At 44.6% G+C, this 18,626-nt stretch overlaps 1 protein-coding gene across 2 annotated transcripts in view; it reads right to left on the reverse strand.

The window, feature by feature from the left end:
* The window catches only part of NRG3 (neuregulin 3), a 430,409-nt gene extending 424,258 nt beyond the window's left edge, over positions 1-6,151 (reverse strand). For both annotated transcript variants that reach the window (XM_049809693.1, XM_049809692.1), the window contains exon 1: positions 5,155-6,151. In XM_049809693.1, coding sequence (XP_049665650.1) covers positions 5,155-5,857 — 703 coding nt within the window. In that variant the 5' untranslated portion in view covers positions 5,858-6,151. The remainder of the gene's footprint in view (positions 1-5,154) is intronic.
* Positions 6,152-18,626: the final 12,475 nt, after the last annotated feature.

An 18,626-nucleotide genomic window follows, 5' to 3' on the forward strand; every position in this document is an offset into this window, starting at 1 on the left:
GTATTGTGTGTGTGTGCGCCTGCGTGTGTGCACGCGTGCACAGTTAAGCCTGGAGTATTGCAAGCTTGTTTAAACTACAAAGAATCTCAAAGAGAAATCACCAGGCTCAGAGACATACAGAAGTCTCCGATTTCAATTTATTTATTTATTTTGGTGACCGGGTAGTCCTACCTGATTTTACTAGGCACTTTCCCTTGTGCAGTTTGTTTCCAAACAAGTCATGGAAGAAATCAGCAAACCCAAACCCCAGCATGTTTTAGGTACTTCCTGAAAGCTACATGAGCTATAGAATTTAAAGATAAAGCCAAAGCCAAATCCATACCAATCCATGTATTTACTGGGCTTTGCAGGAGGTTTCAAACCAATGAGTCAGATGATAAATGTACTGCAACAGTAGACACAATGCTGTAGATAGAGACAGGTCCTTTAATTTTTAATTTCCATTTTCTGTGGGTTTAGACAAACCACTGACATTACTTTAGCGTAATACTTTGCAATGAATCAATACTTTAATTTAATAATGGTATTCTGTTGTCAACATATAATATATCACATAATGTCCTTGTACAGACGCTAAAAAAATATGCCAAATAAAATGCAAAGCTTTGCTTTTATCAGTGATCACAGGTTAAATCAGCGTAATGAGAATCCTTGCAGCCCCCAAAAGAATTTTCTTCAGGGTTAAAAGGCAGCATGGAGTAATTTCAGCCATATCCCTTCCTCTTATCATACCAGTGCTGTGAAAGCTCTCCTAGGGAATGGGATTCCAACAAACACTTCAATAAAAGGAACAGAGAGGAAATATATCTGAAGAGAATCAACGTACATATCTGTGAGTGGGACTTATTTACTCAGTGATAACTGCGCTAGTTCCTAACTACAATGGGAATTATAACTGGAAAACAGAATTAAGTCCAGTGTCATCCAGCTTAAATGAAACAGATGAAGCAAGTTATAGCTGTAAAACATGAAAAATAAAATAAAACTACAGTAATTTCCACTTTAGTGATGTGACTACAATCCTGTATTTATTATTTTTATCTTGACGGTAGCCTTCCTGCTGACAAGTATTTAAGACGGGAAACACAAATCTAATCATGTCTGCGGTACATTGACTCATGGTATGTGAATAGAAAGTAAGTGGGAATAAGGAAGAAGCAAATAGTTCTAGAACTCCCAGTTGTTCACCTCAGTAATTTTTTTCCAATTCAACAGCTTTTGATGCATTACAAATTGATAAATAACTGACATATTAATCTCAGTCAATGTTAAAGGCACGTGCTTTACAGTCACGTGTGCTCCCCTCGATTTCAATGACAGCTCATGATCATAATGCGAAGTGTTCACAGATACATGTCATTTGTTGGCAGAATGTTTCAGAGCTCTGGGAAGAGTAGGTCTGGTTTTACTACGGTTTGGCACCTCCCACAACACCTTCCAGTTGGTGAAAACCCCGCAGTTGCATCTAAGTGTCATCCTTAATGTGAAAAAGACATTTGAGTCAGTGCAAAATAAAACAAACAGCTTTTACCAAAATGCCAGTGTTGGTAACAGTTCATCTGCCAGATGCTTGTTACTTGAACCCATGCCGTGCATTACTAACAGACAGAGATACGGCTAGGATAAACGACTGGACCAGGAAATCTTTAGCAGGAAATCAAAGTATACTCAGGCTACAGTCTGGACTCAATAAAAAAAAGGTTGCAGTTGGACTTCACAAGACGTATCGATTAAGAGTTCTGTAACATCTCCTTCCCTGGTTACTATGCATTAATTGAGCCCCACCTGCCCGACCTCAGTTCTCTGCATTAGCCTTTGGTGACATGAACACAAGAGAAACCACAGTGCTATTTCATAGCTGAATTCACACAGGAATTCTTATAAGTACAGTATCTCAATTTAAAGATAATAACATTATTTGAAGAACCCAGAATACCATGAAAAATGCATATTGGAAAAATCAGGGCATGACTCTTTAGAAATGAACCCAATGGCTTGATAAAAATAAAACTTCACTGGTATGTTCCAGTCAGTTGGTTGATTTTTCTGATCCACAGGCTGGACTATCCTTCTAAATCAGTGATTGATTTTTATGTGAGCACTGGATAAAAAGGCTCATGCTGAAAAGCCATAGTCTCTGCGTGATCACGAGAAACACACGCAGGCACAAGACACAGAGCGAGATTTGATGAGTAAGTGGCTTTTGCTTAGTCAGAACCTGAAGGATCTTCATCAAGAACTTTCAAAACAGCTAACAGATAGCTTGACTTTGAGTGAAACACAACCAAGAATTATTGTCATTATGCACACCCACAAAAAAAGAGAGATTTCACAACATCTCCTCAGATGAATACACACACAGAGAAAAGGCTTTACCAACATTTACTTCAGGTGGGCAATCATCCAGCTTTCAGGAGAAATAAATCCTGATTCGCCTTCCATCTTCCTCAATCGTATTTTGAGCCCTTTTTAACATGTTAAAACAATTAAATAAACTGCAACGTGAACCAGTATAAAGACAGACAGCTGCTTCTTTCCTTAAAAGCTGCAAGATGCTAAAGAACTCCTGCCCACATACGTGCCTTGCCAAGCCAGAGGATCACGCAAGGGTGTGCACTATTTTGAAAGCTGGGGCATCAGATTTGCCATGTCAGATTTGTATTCACAGGGTACAACGGGATCCATGACTTTCATTTCAATAGCAGCTGGAGCAATGGGCACAGAAGGAGCATGCAGGAAATGAGGATGGATTTGTTGCAAAATATTCCCTTTCTTCCTAAGAGCTGTTAGTGGCAGATGCAGATACTTGCTCTGGGGTGACACCATGTCAGCAGTTCATGGCAGAAAGATTGCATTTCTCCTCCCTCTCCCCTCCAGTGGATACTGCAGCCTCAGAGAATTTCACATGTATACTCAGAGATGCTTATGTATGTATCAGGAAAGTACAGCTGTAGGCTTTAAAAAAAATTTTCCACATGCCCTACAAATTCAAATCCTTTTTTATGTAATCTATTTAATCTCCCATTAATGATAATCTCTGCTATCAATGTGCCCAAACAGGGTCAATTTCTGCTGGATTTGCACTTCTTGCATTTCATCCTATAACCGAGCTGTATTTAATGAGGGGAAACACCCTGCTGTAAAAGGTATTAGCAGTCTCCCTAAAACAAATAATAGTTACGAGACTCTGCGACTGCCAGGAACATTTTAAGGTTGTGGGTTTTCTTCTTCCTTTGTGTGTCTTGCATGAAGGAGAGTCCTGCCAGCTGAACATTATTTATTAATCAGGATATTCTTGCCTTCCATACCTCGTAAGGAGACGGCATAGAGGGGCGGAAATTGCTGTGGATTTCTCTTACATACCCAAAAAAAGACAGAAAGGGGAGAAAGGAAGAGATTGCGAGGGAGCGTTTAGACCCGAACGGATCCCACCTGGCAAGCCCAGGCAGCATTTCAGACACGCACAGGTCACTGCAGTTGGAAACACCAGGTAACGTATCTGGTTCACACAGGGCTTGAAAACAGAGACACAGGTTGAAAATCAGGCTTCCTTTGCTGCTCTGTTTTTAAAGAGTGCCTTATACAGCTCCCTACACCTGAGTGAAACAGGTAGGGTTCAGCTCCACAAAAGATTCTCCTTCTGGTAACATCTGACTTCCTTAGGTTGCACCTACAGAGCAAGCGGGCTCAGACACACCTGTAAGGGACGGTTCTCTCTCAATTACTATAGCAGACGCTGGGGAAGCGAGCCCCTGCCTTGTTTGCTCTTCTGATTTAGCGATAGTTTTATTCGTAATCATTCCCAGCCATCCGCCACCTGCACACCCACCCACGCATACACTTTGCTGTTCTTCTCCCAATTTTGTCAATTCACAAGAACAGTTCGCTCTGCAGATAGATACTCTCTGCCCAGGGGCTCATCAGCAAACAGATTTAATGGACAAAATAAAGTTCAAATGACTTGCTAACAAAATCTGCTAGCAGAATAGCCGTACGCTAGCACGCAAAAGGGGAGCCTTGGGCTGTAAAAGCAATCCAGGTGGTAGCATTCAATTGAACTGACGTTCCTAGCAGAAGCAACTAAGAGTTAATGGAGGACATGCCGCTTCCCATTTCCTCTACCGCATCCAAGAAAACGCAGAAGATTACTACGATACAGTATTACGGAGCATTTCACTAAATAGTACCACACAGAAGTTCTTTTGGCACGGACCGCATTCGTCCTAGATAATTAACCTTTACGAGAAGGTGAAAGTTGATGCACCCGGCCCAGATGAATTTTCAGATTTAGCCAGAACCCTTAGGTTCGTGCCTGGGAGGGTGGGAAGAGCCAGCCACCGAGCATCAATCGGGGAACTAGCCCCCTCCTCTGCTTAAAAAAAAAAAAAAAAAAAAAGAGTCAGTTACGGCAAGACGGTGCCGCGGCTACACAAGGGAGCCGGGAAAAGCGTTTGGCTGCGTCTGCATATTCGCGGGGTGCCCAGGGCTGCATCCCGGTGGAGCTGGCGGCGGCTCTTTCGGGAGCCGGGCGCTGGGACGGAGGGAGCATCCTCGCGGAGCCCGCTCTCCCCTCTTTCAAGGCAGACGACGGTGTGGAAAGCCAAACTCCCCCACGGGCAGAAAGGCACGGGCACAGCCCAGCCCGCGCCTCCCGAGAGCCCCTCTCCTTCTCCTTCTCCTTCTCCTTCTCCTCCTCCTCACCGCCCCTTCTGGGGGCCGCCAGTTGTCCCTCTCGCTCAGACGCCTCCCGGCGCCTCCTAAATACCTTCCGCAGCCCAGCCTCCAAGGGGAAAGGGGGCTCTGCGTCTTCCCTAAACACCACAGCGAAATCCAGTCACCTCAAATGGCTGCCCCCGCCTCACCGTCCATCACACAAGCGGGGAACTCGCCGGGGGGGAGGGCGGCGCAAGCGGGGGAGGGAGAAAAGAAGCGCAAACTTCGGAGCTCTCCGGCCCCCCGCCCGGCAGAACCGCCCGGGAGCCCCGCGTCCCCCCGAGACGCGGCGGCGGCAGCCTCCGAGCGAGGCGTGGCGTCGCCCCGGCCCGGCCCGGCCCGGCCCGGCCGGCGCCCGGCGACCCGCGGGGTTTGCCGGCGAGACGCCAGCCGGCGGGCGGCGGGGCGCCCCGAGGGCGCGGCGCGGCTGGCTCTACTTACGGATTTTGGGGGTCGTGCTGGCCTCGGGCGTGGTGGTGGTCGACTCCTGGAAGGGAGACAAGGTCCAGGACGGCGCCGAGTCGTGGACGTAGATCTTGTAGGAGGAGGTAGCGTGTGCCGCAGTGGGCCAGGCGGGCAGCGGCGGGGTGCTGGGGGCGGCGGGCGGCGGCCGGGCGCCGCGGCCGGCGGGGCCGGGGGGGCCGCTGGCGGGCGGCGCCGTGTGGGGCGCGGCGGGGTGCCGCGCCGCGGTGGGCCGCGGGCCGCCCCGCGCCGGGCCGCGGGTGCCGGGGGGCCGCGGGGGGGCCCGGCTCATGGTGGTGAGGCGGGGGCTGACGCGGCTGGGCGGCCGCGGCGTGGCGGCGGCGGTGGTCTCCGCGCCGCGGGGGGGGGCGGTGGGCTTGGAGAGGAAGAAAGGGTCCTGCCCCACGCCCTTGGCGTCCATCAGCTCGGTGGGGACGTACTCCTTGACGGAGCCCACCACGATCCACTTGAGCAGCATGAGGCTGAGCCCCAGGCCGATGAAGCCGATGAAGAGGGGCACCACGCACAGCCACGTCTGCTGCCGGTTCCAGACGATGCAGTCGCTGCAGCGCAGCTCCCGCGGCGGCCCCCCGGCCCCATCCCCGCCCGGGCCCCCCGCCGCCGCCGCCGCCGCCGCCTCCGCCGCCCCGGGCGCCGCGGCGCCGGCAGCCCCCTCGCTCATCCTAGGGGCCGTCCGCAGCGCCGCCGCGGCCCCGGGGCATCAGCGCGCCGCGGCTGCCGGCGGCATGCGGCGGAGGGGGGGCGGAGGAGAGCGGAGCGGGGCGCAGGGGAGCGCAGGGGAGCGCGGCGCGGCGGAGCGGGCGGCGGGAGCGCCCCGCTCGGTCACGCCGCCGGCATGGCGTGCCCCGCGCAGCCTCCCGCGGCCGCGGAGTCAGCGGGACGGCCGCGCCATCCGCCGGGCGCCCTCCTCTTGCGCTGCGCGCTTCTGCCTCTTCGCTCGCCTTCTTCTTTCTCCCTCCGCTCTCAGGTCTTTCTTTCTTTCTTTCTTTCTTTCTTTCTTTCCTTTTTTTTTTTTTTTTCCGGGTAATAAGTCGCAAGAATCAGCCTCCTCGATTTTTTTTTTTTTTTTTTTTTTTTTTTATCCCAAGCGTGCGGCTCCGGCGGCGGGCAGGCACATTCCTTCACATTCACGCTCCTGCTCGCCTCTCCTCTTTTTCCTCTCCCCTCGGGGCCGGGAGACCTTTTCTTTCCGTCTTTCCTTCCTTCCTTCCTTGCTTCCTTCCCTCCGCTCCCTCCCCCGCCCGCTCGGCTCCTGCCTATGCCCGGCCGCAGCGCAGCAGCATCCCTCGGCTGCTCCGCGGGGAGGCGGCGGCGCGGCGCAGCGCACCCGCCACTCCGCGGCCCCGCGGCCAACCCGCGGCCGGCGCCGGGCCAGGGAGGCCGATCCGCGGGCGGGGCCCGGGGGCAGGAGGCACGGCTCCGCGCAGCTCCTCCGCGCCCGCGCTAAGTCCGGCCCGGCATCCAAACTCCGGCGAGGGTTCCCGGGGCGGGGGGGTGGGGGGGGAGGGAGGAAAAAAAAAAAAAAAAAAAAAAATCCACACACAGACGGACAAAAAAATTAAGATGAAGCCCTGGAGGGAGGCGGCAATGACCCAGTCGGCAAAAAAATCCGGATCCGGCAAATAAATAGGCACGCAGAAGGCAGCTCCTGCCAAGCTTGCAGCTTCTGTTCAATTGTGTATTCCTATCGCAGCGCAAGGGAGGCAGGCTAGCGCGCAGAAAGTGAGGCGCCTCCCACCAAAGCCTAATGGTGGTTTCTTAATGCGCACAAGATAAATAAATGATCCAGGCAAACCCCTCGGGAGGGTGGATGCTACGGCGAGCGGAGCCTCGGAAAGGAAAGGAGAGAAAAGAAAAAAGAAGGGGCGGGGGTAGCGCCTGAGCCCATCCTGTGGTGGCGATCCGGCAGGCGGCTGCTCTGCGTGGGAAAAGACACGGGGGTGCGCAGGGAGCGGCGGGGGCCGTGGGGGGGCGGGGGGAGGTGGAGACACCTTCGGCCGGGAATCCCAGCGACAGACCGGGGCTCGGGACGAGAAGATGTTTTCCGAGGCTGACGCTCCCCGGCAGGTAACAACGAGCAGCGTTTTGGTGGTGTTCTTCCTAAAAGGGATTCCCTAAAGGAGCAAACACCGCTCGCCACCTGCGACAGAAGGATAGTCCTTCCCAGCAGCCGGAGGGCAACTGGTGGCCCAGGCACACACCGGGGCCGCAGCTCTCAGGGCGTTGCCAGACAAGTTTTGATATCGAAACTACTCCAGCTTCTTGATCTACTCCAAGTTCAATGTGGTCAACAGCGCGTGCTTTCCGTTCGCGTACTGGACAAACATTTCAACAGCTAGGGTGGTCGCTGAAGGCTTAACCGTCCTCTACCAAAGGGTGGATTTATCACTGTTTCCAAAATTTTAGAAAATGGCCTATAAAATTATATATGTACAGGTGTTTTTAACCCTTTTCTTATGAACTGTTACCTCATTGGTGTCCTTTCCGGGTATTGACACGTAAGTATGATTTCCTTAGTCACGTATGCTAATATTTATACAGAATAATTGAGCAGAAAAGTTGGAAACAAACTGTGAAATACATTTGTTCTGTATATACACAGACAAATACAGAAAATAAAATACTGCAACTGAAACGTATCGTCTTGCATTTTTCTTCAGAATGAATGTTAATAGCATATATAATATCAAAATTACGTGAACTAGACATCTAGATTATTGTCACCTCAAGCAATCCAGCTGGAGTTTGGCCATTTCTCTAAGGTAGGTCTGTGCTCAGGAGGATCTGTGGAAGTGGCTCATCAGGTAAGCGTACTGGTTAAACACTCATAAAAAAGCACTTTGGATCGGAAAACGTGAATATATGGGTTTCTACTCCTTCGATGAAGAGGCAAAAGGATTAGGAGAAAGCATTTAGCAGCAACCACATGAGCATGGCCCAGTACACAAATGGAAGCCCAGTAAAGCAAGCAAATGAGCAAGACAGGGAAGTCTTGGGAATCCAGGTAGGCTTTGTCACTGGTTTTATGGAATCCAGGGTTTCCTACTGAAATCTAGAACCAGGTGCTTGCAGTCGTGAGTGCCTGTCCTGCACAGTCTTCACCTTCCTTGCAGACTGTGATTAGTCAGACTCCTTTGTCCTGCTCTGGGCTTTGTGTTGCCTGTACAAATGTCCTTTAGCTCCTGCCTCTTCCGCAACCATATTGCTGTTCACTAAGCTCGATATGAATCATTCTTTGTATTCATTCTCAATTTGTACATGCTTCTTGGAAGAACAGAACACAACAAAAATGTTTTACAACCCTCACAAGACAGAGAGCTTTTATTTTTCTCGTGACTATACTCTGAAGTCTTTCAGTGTTTCATCTGTCTCAGCTGCACTTCTTCCCCCCAGTAAGATTTTCAAGCTGTCAGCTCCTAAAATTTGTAATGGTTCTAATGGAAGACATCAGGATGTGATACCATTAAGATGACTCAAGTGTAGCCATTTCATTGTTTAATATTCAAAGACTTCCTGTATTATGACTAAAGATTTTCAGGCTTCTTTTCTTACAATTTCCCATTCTTATCATTGAGGGTTGACAACCTATTCTTGAAATTGATAGTGGAATGTTTTCAGTATGCCTTACTTAAGTGAATTACTTAAAACCAGGTATTACCCTGATAAGTTAATGAAGATCTTACCATTGACTGTTATCCTCTTTGAAGAAAGTCTTTGGTCTAAAAATAAGAAATGGCATGGATCTAGATACAGGAAGCTCCAAAGCAGCTTTCCCTTAATCCCACAGTAAATACAAATGTATTTCAGATAGGTTACCCTTCAGTTAAAAAAAAAAAAAAAAAAGTTGTGCACCTAGACAGACACCTGAGTGCAGGCAGTGTATGGGAACCTCTTCCTGTAATAATTCAGTCATGAGTTAAAATGTTATGATGTGTACAAAAACACAGTCTCTGAATGCTTCTAGATTATTTCTCTGTCCTCAAAAATTAATATTCAGATCATAATCAGTTTCTCAAATCAGCCCACTCTTGTTAAACTGAATCTGTTCAGTGCATTAATTCTAATTTACGTAGGTATTTGGTAAATTTCACTTGCATTTCTTCCTACTCATTCTGTATCATAGCCCAACTCTTTTACTTTTTCTGGAAATATGTTTATCGCGATCATAAAACAACATAAAATTTATTTTTTCCTTACTTTTCTTCATAATATGCAAAGAAATCCTTAGTATCTCCTTGAGAACATCTGTCACTGGGATGGAATAAAATTGTTTATCTACAGTGGAGTCAGGAGTGGTATTTTCTTAAGGACTGGTGTGACACACACATAACAGATATACTGTTTATGCATATAGTGCTCTGTTTGTCACAGCGGGGTTACATTTTGGCTATGCAGTAGGTATTGCACAGCTAACAGTTCTGTTACAAGGGTGCTGTTCCCCACCAGCTTCACACATGCCTCCATACAGCAGGACCATTTACAGCCGTGTAGTCTTCAAATAGTGAAAAGTAATAAATGAATTAAATACTTTGTCTGAGGTCAGCGTGTTACTCTATTCCTTCTTCCATGTGAAACATAAAGAGCATTCCACTGATCCCATTAACCAGTGCTCGGAACTAAAGTACTCTTTCCCACTCTGATTGCTAAAATAGCCATTAGGCAAGACGAACAGACTAAGCTTTATTCAGCTAACATGTTGTCAAGAGACTTAGGCTATAGGCCTGTGCATACTGTAGAGCCCAAAGTATTCCTCCTTGTATTTTAACACAGGATGTTATGAATATTCTTGGTACCTGGGAGGAATGGTGCAAGTCACAATGAGGGAGAAATCCACCGTGGAGTTCAAAAGCACGGCAGCCATTTGAGACATTAGCAAGCTGCCAGTTAGCATTATGTCAGTCTCGGACAGGTGTGAGATGAGTGACAGTTAATTTCGGGATAAGGAGAAGAGTCTGCTCTCTCTCACTGCAATATAAACTCTGAATAACAATCCCATGGCTAAATTAATTTGATAAAATACACCTATCCTTTCACACAGTGCAAGAATGCTGATTCCTCCTCAACAGTCAGCACGTCCTCAGTTTTTCAAATCATGGGTAGCCTATTTGCAAATGCCAGGGCTGCCACTGAATATTTAGAATTTGAAGGTACGCCAATGAATACAGGCAATTCAAATATTTATCTTGGCATGGTTTGTAATGATTAATTGAAATATGTCATGACATTAGCAAAAAATCCCACACCCCAAGTCCTACAAAACATGTTTCAATCGGGAAATATTAGTAAACTGAATACTTTCCTTGGAGGAATTTATTACTAAATGACTGAAATCCTACAGGTCTGACTCACTTTTTATCAAGCCAAATACTCAATATTCTCCACTTTTAGCTGACCATAAATTCTAAGGATTTCAGTGGGAGAAATTCTGTTCGACAAGAGTGAAATCAAAGTAATTTTTTAATTCTGATTTTAGTGGTATTGTATCAGTCCCTTAAGAACACACTTAATAATGATTTCAGGCTGAGAAATACAGTGGCTAGTGTTAACAATGCCCTTGCGATATACTGAAGCCACTGCAACATAACAGAAATGCATATATTACTCTTCAAGCCTTTGTAACCCCTGAGATTTTTATCAGGAACATAAATTTAGGATACCAGAGGAAGAAATATTTGAAAGCAAATATGGAAAATGCCATCAAAAGGGCTTGATCCGAAGCCTGATGAAGTCAGCAGAAATCTTTAAGTATATTGTACTCTATCTTGGACTAAGCCCTAAACCAAAATTCAAATCTTTCCAAAACTTCGTACAAAATGATGAAAACAGCAAGTGAGAAAGCCTATGAAGCAATCAGTCATCAACAGACAAGAAAGTTAAAATTATTTACTATTATGACTCGCTTCCAATTTTTTTCCTGAAAACCTACACTTTTTCCATCCCAAGTAGTACACTCGATCCCAATTAATCAGACAGAAAGGGAATATATACTATATTTCAGACTTTGACATCTGTCCTTTTTCTTTTCAGAATTGTTTGCTGTCCCATGTAACTTCTGCAGAATGCGGAGAACACTGCTGCTAGGTGTTGCATGGTGAATGAAATGACCTGGCTGTGGATATTGTCACATGACATGAGACGAGATACATTTTGGAAATGCTCACACTTTTAACAGTTTGTTGCAAGGAATAATGAATAAGGATTTAAATACCTTTAGTTCTGCTGTCCATTGTAGAAGATTTAGTCTTTGCAGAGAGATGACAAAGAAACGATTGCTCCTGCAGTGATTTCCGTATGCTACCAAAGGGGCAAAGCGGGTAAGTTGCAAACGCTTAAAATGTACCTGAGGGAAAGTAAGGTGCTTGACTGGGTCCTCCTCTCCCTGATAGCCCCAGGGATGGGCAGGGATGTGTGCCAGCAGCCTTCAGGTGATGGGTGCTCCAGCAGTAACTCTGCTGCAGAGGCACAACCCTGGAAGCTCCTCCACTAACAGGTCTGAAGCATCCAACATATTCTTTCCGAGTTTCCCCTGGAAATTAACCCAAAGTAACAGAGACTGTCAAATGTAAGAAGAACATGAGGCATCCAAAAACTGAATTAGTTTCACCTGTTTCAGTTTCAGAGATGAATGCTCTTTAAAATGGTAAATCTGCAAGGGTAACAACACAGGGCAAATAGTGCTTATCCAGATGACTTCGAACTAAGCCTTAAATCGTTGCCTTCTCTAAAATTACAGTTATTTACTGATTTTTTTCAGCCTTGATTAGTTTTGATGGTACATAAAGTTACCTTCTCTCACAGTCTTTAGATACATAGTGCATTCATCATAGCTGTTACATTAAAAAGAGAGGTTTTATATTTAAATAAATTATTTCAGTTATTTTGTAAAGTTATTACAGTGACCAAAGACAAAGCAGGGCTGTAAAAGCACCAGAAATCTGTATTAGAGGGAGGAATAAAATAGTGATGGAAGAAGTAGAACTTAAAATAAATTTAACGCTCTCATGAAGTCCCAAGTTGATAGGAGCAGAGATAGATTATAACTTCTTCATCAGTCCCAGCAATTAAATTACATCCAAAAGGACTGGCTTCTCTGCCAAGAATGACCAAATAAATGACCGATCAAGCCAAATATTGCTGCTGATTTTAACACAGAGAGAAACAGTGACAAGAGAAACTGCTATGAGCAATTAATTTTATGTAGATCCCAGAGAAATGAACTTGGAATTATTATTTTCCTCATAGTATTAGCACTTGTCCAAAAATTTATTTTACCACAATGTTTTATTGTAGTACAGACTGGGTGCCAAGACTGAGTAAGTCAGTTCAGCTATGGATTTGCTTTTAAGTCTTGGATAAGTTCTTTTATCACAATTTCCTTATATTCAGAACAATGTTTCCTTACTACTTTGTTGCAAGTTCCTTCATTTCATTTTGGTACAGCTCTGTAATGGTGCCTTTCATAGGTCTATTATCAGTGTTTTGTTTGGGCTGTTGCTGGGGGGAGTTGGTCATATTCAGCCTGCGTGAGTTCAACCTGAAACAGTGCTTCTTGTATTTCAAATGTCAAAATCAGCCACTGGCATTCAAACCTGAATGTGGCAAGTTTGGAAATTCATGTTTTTAACCTTGAATTGTTTGAAGGTAGCAACGCTGAACAATGCTGACCCATACTTTCCCATACTGCTGTAACAGGCTGTCTCTCCCATAGCTGACAGGAGCTAGTCCCAAATGTTCCCGAACAGAATCCATCCCATGGAGGCCAACTTTCCATACCCTAATGCATCAGTTAAGCAGCATTTATTTCTGATATGACCTAATTGATATCAAATGTAAGGCAATTTCCTGGGAGAATTATATTAAAAGTAATGAGTGCTATTAACGTGATTATGGATGTCAGACTCCAACTGCTTAGGAGGTTCAGCAGCTTAGCAGGTACCTCTTTACAAGCTGCCCTGAATGTCCAGAACACCAACAAGTAGAAGAAGCCAAGGGAAGCAGTCTCTTTATCCTTCCACATAATACAAAAGGAATTCATTGTATCAAACTTCATGGAAATAGTTTTGTGGCATCCCTCCTTAGAATTATATTTGAATGACCCTTTGAAGTAGAAAAAGCCCACAGAATCTCATCATTCTCATAGCTTAATCAGGAAGAAAAGCTGGATCTTTCATCTTTAAAGCTTTGAGACATCCATGATATCATTCCAGTTTTCCAAGCGCTTCACCTCTTGGTGGATTTCAACTATGTAGGAAAAACACCTTTTTCTTTTCTTCAACACAGGAGTCAAACTGTTTCTTAGCACCCCTGTGTAACTATGAGGAACTTTTCTATACCTAGCCTAAAACAGCATAAAGAGTTATGAAAAATAAAGCAGGTGAGAATCCTGGTTTTATCCCTCTTGTGTATTTATGGACATATGTATTTATATATGAGTTACGTATGCCTACATAAGTTGATGGGACCTGAGATGCATCCCAGAGTCCTGAGGGATTTGGCTGATCTAGTTGCCAAGCCACTCTCCATGATACTTGAAAAGTCATGGCAATCAGGTGAAGACCCTGGTGACTGGAAAAACGGAAACATTGTACCCATTTTTAAGGAGGGTAGAAAGGAGGAGGACCCTGGGAACTACCGACCTGCCAGCCTTACCTCTGTGCCTGGAAAGATCATGGAACAGGTTCTCCTAGAAGCAATGCGAAGGCACATGGAGGACAGGGAAGTGATTCGAGACAGCCAGCATGGCTTCACCAAGGGCAAGTCCTGCCTGGTGAACCTCGTGGCCTTCTATGACGGAGTGACTGCATCAGTGGGCAAGAGAAGAGCTACGGATGTCACCTATCAGGACTTCTGTAAGGCCTTTGACACGGCGTGTGTCGTCCCCCCCCATGGGGGATGAAGGGATTGAGAGCAGCCCTGTGGAGAAGGACTTGGGGGTATTGGTGGATGAAAAGCTGGACGTGAGCCGGCAATTTGCACTTACAGCCCAGAAGGCCAACTGTATCCTGGGCTGCATCAAAAGAAGCGTGACCAGCAGGTCGAGGGAGGTGATCCTCCCCCTCTACTCTGCTCTCGTGAGACCCCACCTGGAGTACTGCACCCACCTCTGGGGCCCCCAACATAATAAGGACATGGACCTGTTGGTGGAGGTCCAGGGGAGGTCCACAAAAATGACCAGAGAACAGGCTGAGAGAGTTGAGGTTGTTCAGCCTGGAGAAGAGAAGGCTCTGGGGACACCTTACTGCAGCCTTCCAGTACTTAAAGGGGGCCTACAGGAAAGATGGGAACAAACTTTTTAGCAGGGCCTGTTGCAATAGGACAAGGGGAATGTTTTCAAACTAAGAGAGGGTAGATTTAGACTAGATATACGGAAGAAAGTTTTTCCAATGAGGATGGTGAAACACTGGAACAGGTTTGCCCAGGGAGGTGGTACGTGCCCCATCCCTGGAAACATTCCAGGTCAGGTTGGACGGGGCTCTGAGCAACCTGATCTAGTTGAAGATGTCCCTGCTCACTGCAGGGGGGTTGGACTAGATGAGCTTTAAAGTTCCCTTCCAACCCAAACCATTCTATGATTCTATGATTTCAAATTAACTGCGAATGGAGAGACACTAGGGAGGGAAAATAAGAAGTAAAACAATGCCTAGAGCAAGATAGCTGCTGAAGAAATATTTCAAACGGAACAAGAGATGGCATGTTAATTGATAAATGCCTGCCTGATATTTTTGTATACAGAATCTATTGTATTAAAAGCTGTCATTAAAAATAAAAAAGAGAAAAAAAGTAAGAATGTACTCTAAAAATTTTGTTTTTGAAAGCAATAGAATTTCCAACAGTTAGCCCAACTTTCAACCTCAGAGCTTTAAAAATAGTAGAATTTAAAAAAAAAAACCAACCCTAGGATTCAACCTTAAACTATTTAAGTACCAATGTACAAGTCTGTGTTTCTACTCACTAACACTGTAGGTGTTAACATTTATTTGTCTAACAGAAAACTAGAGATGAATTAGTTAATCTGAAATCCCAGTTAGTAATTCTAAGTCATAGTACTGTATTTCTTTGCGTGCTATGAATACATCAATGCATAGCCCTCATCATGGTAGTTATTCTCTACAATTCAATAATCAGGGATTTAATATTTAATAAACAATATTATACCTATAACAATATACCTTGCATACTCTGATGTTTTAATAAAAGTAAGCATGATAAACAAAGAGATGTAAGGTTTATTGAAAGAGTTTGTTTTCTTTTGTGGATTTGTTTGGGTTTTTTACCAGACCGGCTGAGCTAGTTGGCTAAAGAAAACAAGCTTTCAGTCACACATGGCTTGCTTTATTTTAAACTCTTACTTTCCCTGCAAAATTACATTTTTAATGTCACTAACAGATCTAAAGGGAGAGCAGCAAAGCTTTTATAAATATATATGTATTCATGTAGATAAATGTAGACATGTTTGTCTGTGTAAATGTAGATATATATTTGAGGAGGAAGATGTTAAGGCTGTGAAGTAAACAGAAGAATAAGTAGCCTGGCTGTGGAACAAACCTCTAAGACTTTGTCCCGTTTGGTACCAAAGCAGCCACCACTCAGCTGCTAAACAAAGTCACACAGCTCAGTTTTGCATACAAGTACACATGTGCAAATGTTCTGGTTTTAGAAGCAATACAATACAGAACCACTTTATTGAATCATATTTTAGTGTTGAATTATACATCCATGACCCACCAGGCTATTCTGGCAGTCAGAAATTGAAGCGATTCTCTCACCATCAGCTGGGATGCACGGAGGAATCTCTAAACAAGACAGCTATAAAACGAGTTTTTCAGCAACAAAATCAAGCAAGCTCCCAATCACAAAGCAGGATCAGAATTTCTGTATCTCTTTTCTGTGAAAAATGAAGATTTTTATTTAAAACAGCTTTCAGCAAAGGCTAAGTGGCTAGACTTCATACACTGCTCAACGATTTGTTTGTTCTACAGCCATCCACATTTCCCTTCGTCTCTTTTGGGAAACTGAAACTGTTTTAAGGGGAAACCTCTCCAGTCAGTCTGTCTATCGTCAGGGCATCAGGCTCAGCAGAATGGTAAATCTGTACTCAGAACTCAGAGGCCAGAAATGAAGATTTCAAAATTTGTTGCTGTAGCTCCCTGATCATCCAGACCTGCGGTCAGGGAATCAGGAGTGTCCCCAAGGTCTCCACATAAGCTTCTACTGCTATTTCTTCACTTCCTGTATTTTTACACTGGAATGTAGTACAAAATAACAACCTCCACAATGGAGCAAAACATTGTTCAAACCTGAGTGCATTTTCCAAGTTTATTCGGGCATCTTATACAAAGCACGAGTGTCAAAAGTGCTGCAGATCATCTGCTTCCATTAAAATCACCAGTCAATTGCATGAATTCTGTATAAGCCTAACTTTCACAAATTTAGGTGCCTGAAAGTAAAGGTTAACTGAATTTCCATCATTCTAAAAATCAAGGTTGTTATCTTTGTTACCCTACATACTGCATTCTTGCATATACTTTGAGCCAAAACCAGACATGTGATCAGGAGGCAGAGGCATGCTTTAGGCGATAAACCCTGATTTAGTTTTTTTGGCACAAAGAGGAGGCAAGCACAATGCATGGTATAAATTTACCTTATATAACTGTGTTCATGCCATGAATGAAGAAGAACCTGTACTATAGATGTTGCTGCCCTCCCTCTGAAGGCAGGGAAAGATCAGCTTATAGATTTCATTACTTCTGTGTTCTTGAGGATATGCCCTTCATTCAGCTCTTCTAAACGGAGTCCTCAAATTCAGCCTCCATTTCTCAGCCCTGCTGCACAACAGGCCAAGCTGCACTGGCACCTACAAGAAACTTTCCTCTAGCAGCTTGTGACAAACAGCTTTTTAAATGAAAACTGCCCCTAAAAAATAAATATGCTGTATATAAATTCAAAAGTATACATAGGCTTGTATAGAAAGGACAGAAAATCTATAACCTCTGGCCTCAGGAAACCTATTGCATCTCACAAATATTGGGTTACCCTAGTTGTTGTAAGTCTATTCTTCAGAGTCACTATCTTCATTCACTGGTTTCGCACAACCTGTCTTAAACAGAGCTGCCATTCTATTCTAAAATAAGGAAGCTTTTAATGATAAAGCATCCTTTTGATAAAGCAGTGATATAATTTTAATTACTTCCCCAGTAATGATCTCACCATTAATTCGTAGGAGGTAATGTACAGAAAGGTGTCTTGCCTCTGGTCCTTGCTTCATCTCCTACTTGTTCATCCTAAGAGCTTCTTTTGATTGAGTTAGAAAAAATTCAAGCAGGCAAATGTGTACATATAGCTAATAACATACACACAGTCTGACTTCTTCCACAGCACATTGCTTACATACGCAAGTGAGATAAAAATTACTGCTAAGATGAAAAGCACTTTTCATCTTAAGACCCCATTTCCTATCACATAAAACTTTCTAAAAATATGTTCCTTTTGAGATATATGTTTGCAATTTCAACGCTAGCAGTGCCAGCCAAAGTGGGAACTTTGAAGGAAATGTTAAGCTCAATCAGTTCAATCATTAAAGTTATGCAAATGGAAAAACACATTCCTTCTTTTTAAACATTGCTACATTTTAGTTGCAATCATAAGATTCAAGAAGTGAGGATGGCATATAAATGTCAAAAACTTGACAGCATCATAGGGTGAAATCCAGTCCCAGCTGTGGTCAATAACAGAGCTTCTCTGTATTTCAACAGGAACATGATTTTACTTACAATCTTCACAGAGCGACTGAGAACTGACTCAAGTTTCACTTTTAAACTGTTGAGATTACTTGTCTGTGGGAGGAGATGGCAAATTTTCACTGTGTGCTACTAGCTCAGGAAGTTCTGAAGCAAAATGCACTAAACCAAAAGTGTGATAGTAAGACAGACTGGTACTGCACATCATATGATGTCATTGTTATTACATTTTGACAGTGCTCTCTGTCTTGTGGAAAGGAAGGAACACAAATGTCATGTACCTTGTCACGAGACCATGGTGGTGCAGCAGTGTCCTCCAAGAGGCAAGGTTTTTCTCTGAGGCTGGTGCTGCTTGCTGTTCAGCAGCTATCGTTACCTATCCATTTCAAGTATATGAAGAATAAGTTGTATAAGCAGTGAGGAAACCTAGTTCCTCCTCCCTTGTTCACGATATGCACCAGAAGGTCTCCCCCATAAAGCCAGCAGAAGTGTGCCCTGCCTAACCAGAGCACTTCTTTGGGTGGTGGCCTGGGGGTTTCCTTCCTCACAACATTCCATGCCCTTACTTACTGAATCAAGAAAGATTTTTAATTAGAAATTATTTTCTTCATTAACAGCCAGTAAGAAAAGGAGAATCACCATTTAATGAAATATACTACTCCTGCCCTGTCATCTTTCTTATTACAGTAAGAT

The sequence above is a fragment of the Accipiter gentilis genome, chromosome 9 (genome assembly GCF_929443795.1).
Source record: "Accipiter gentilis chromosome 9, bAccGen1.1, whole genome shotgun sequence".
In the NCBI taxonomy this organism is placed as follows: Eukaryota; Metazoa; Chordata; class Aves; order Accipitriformes; family Accipitridae; genus Astur; species Astur gentilis.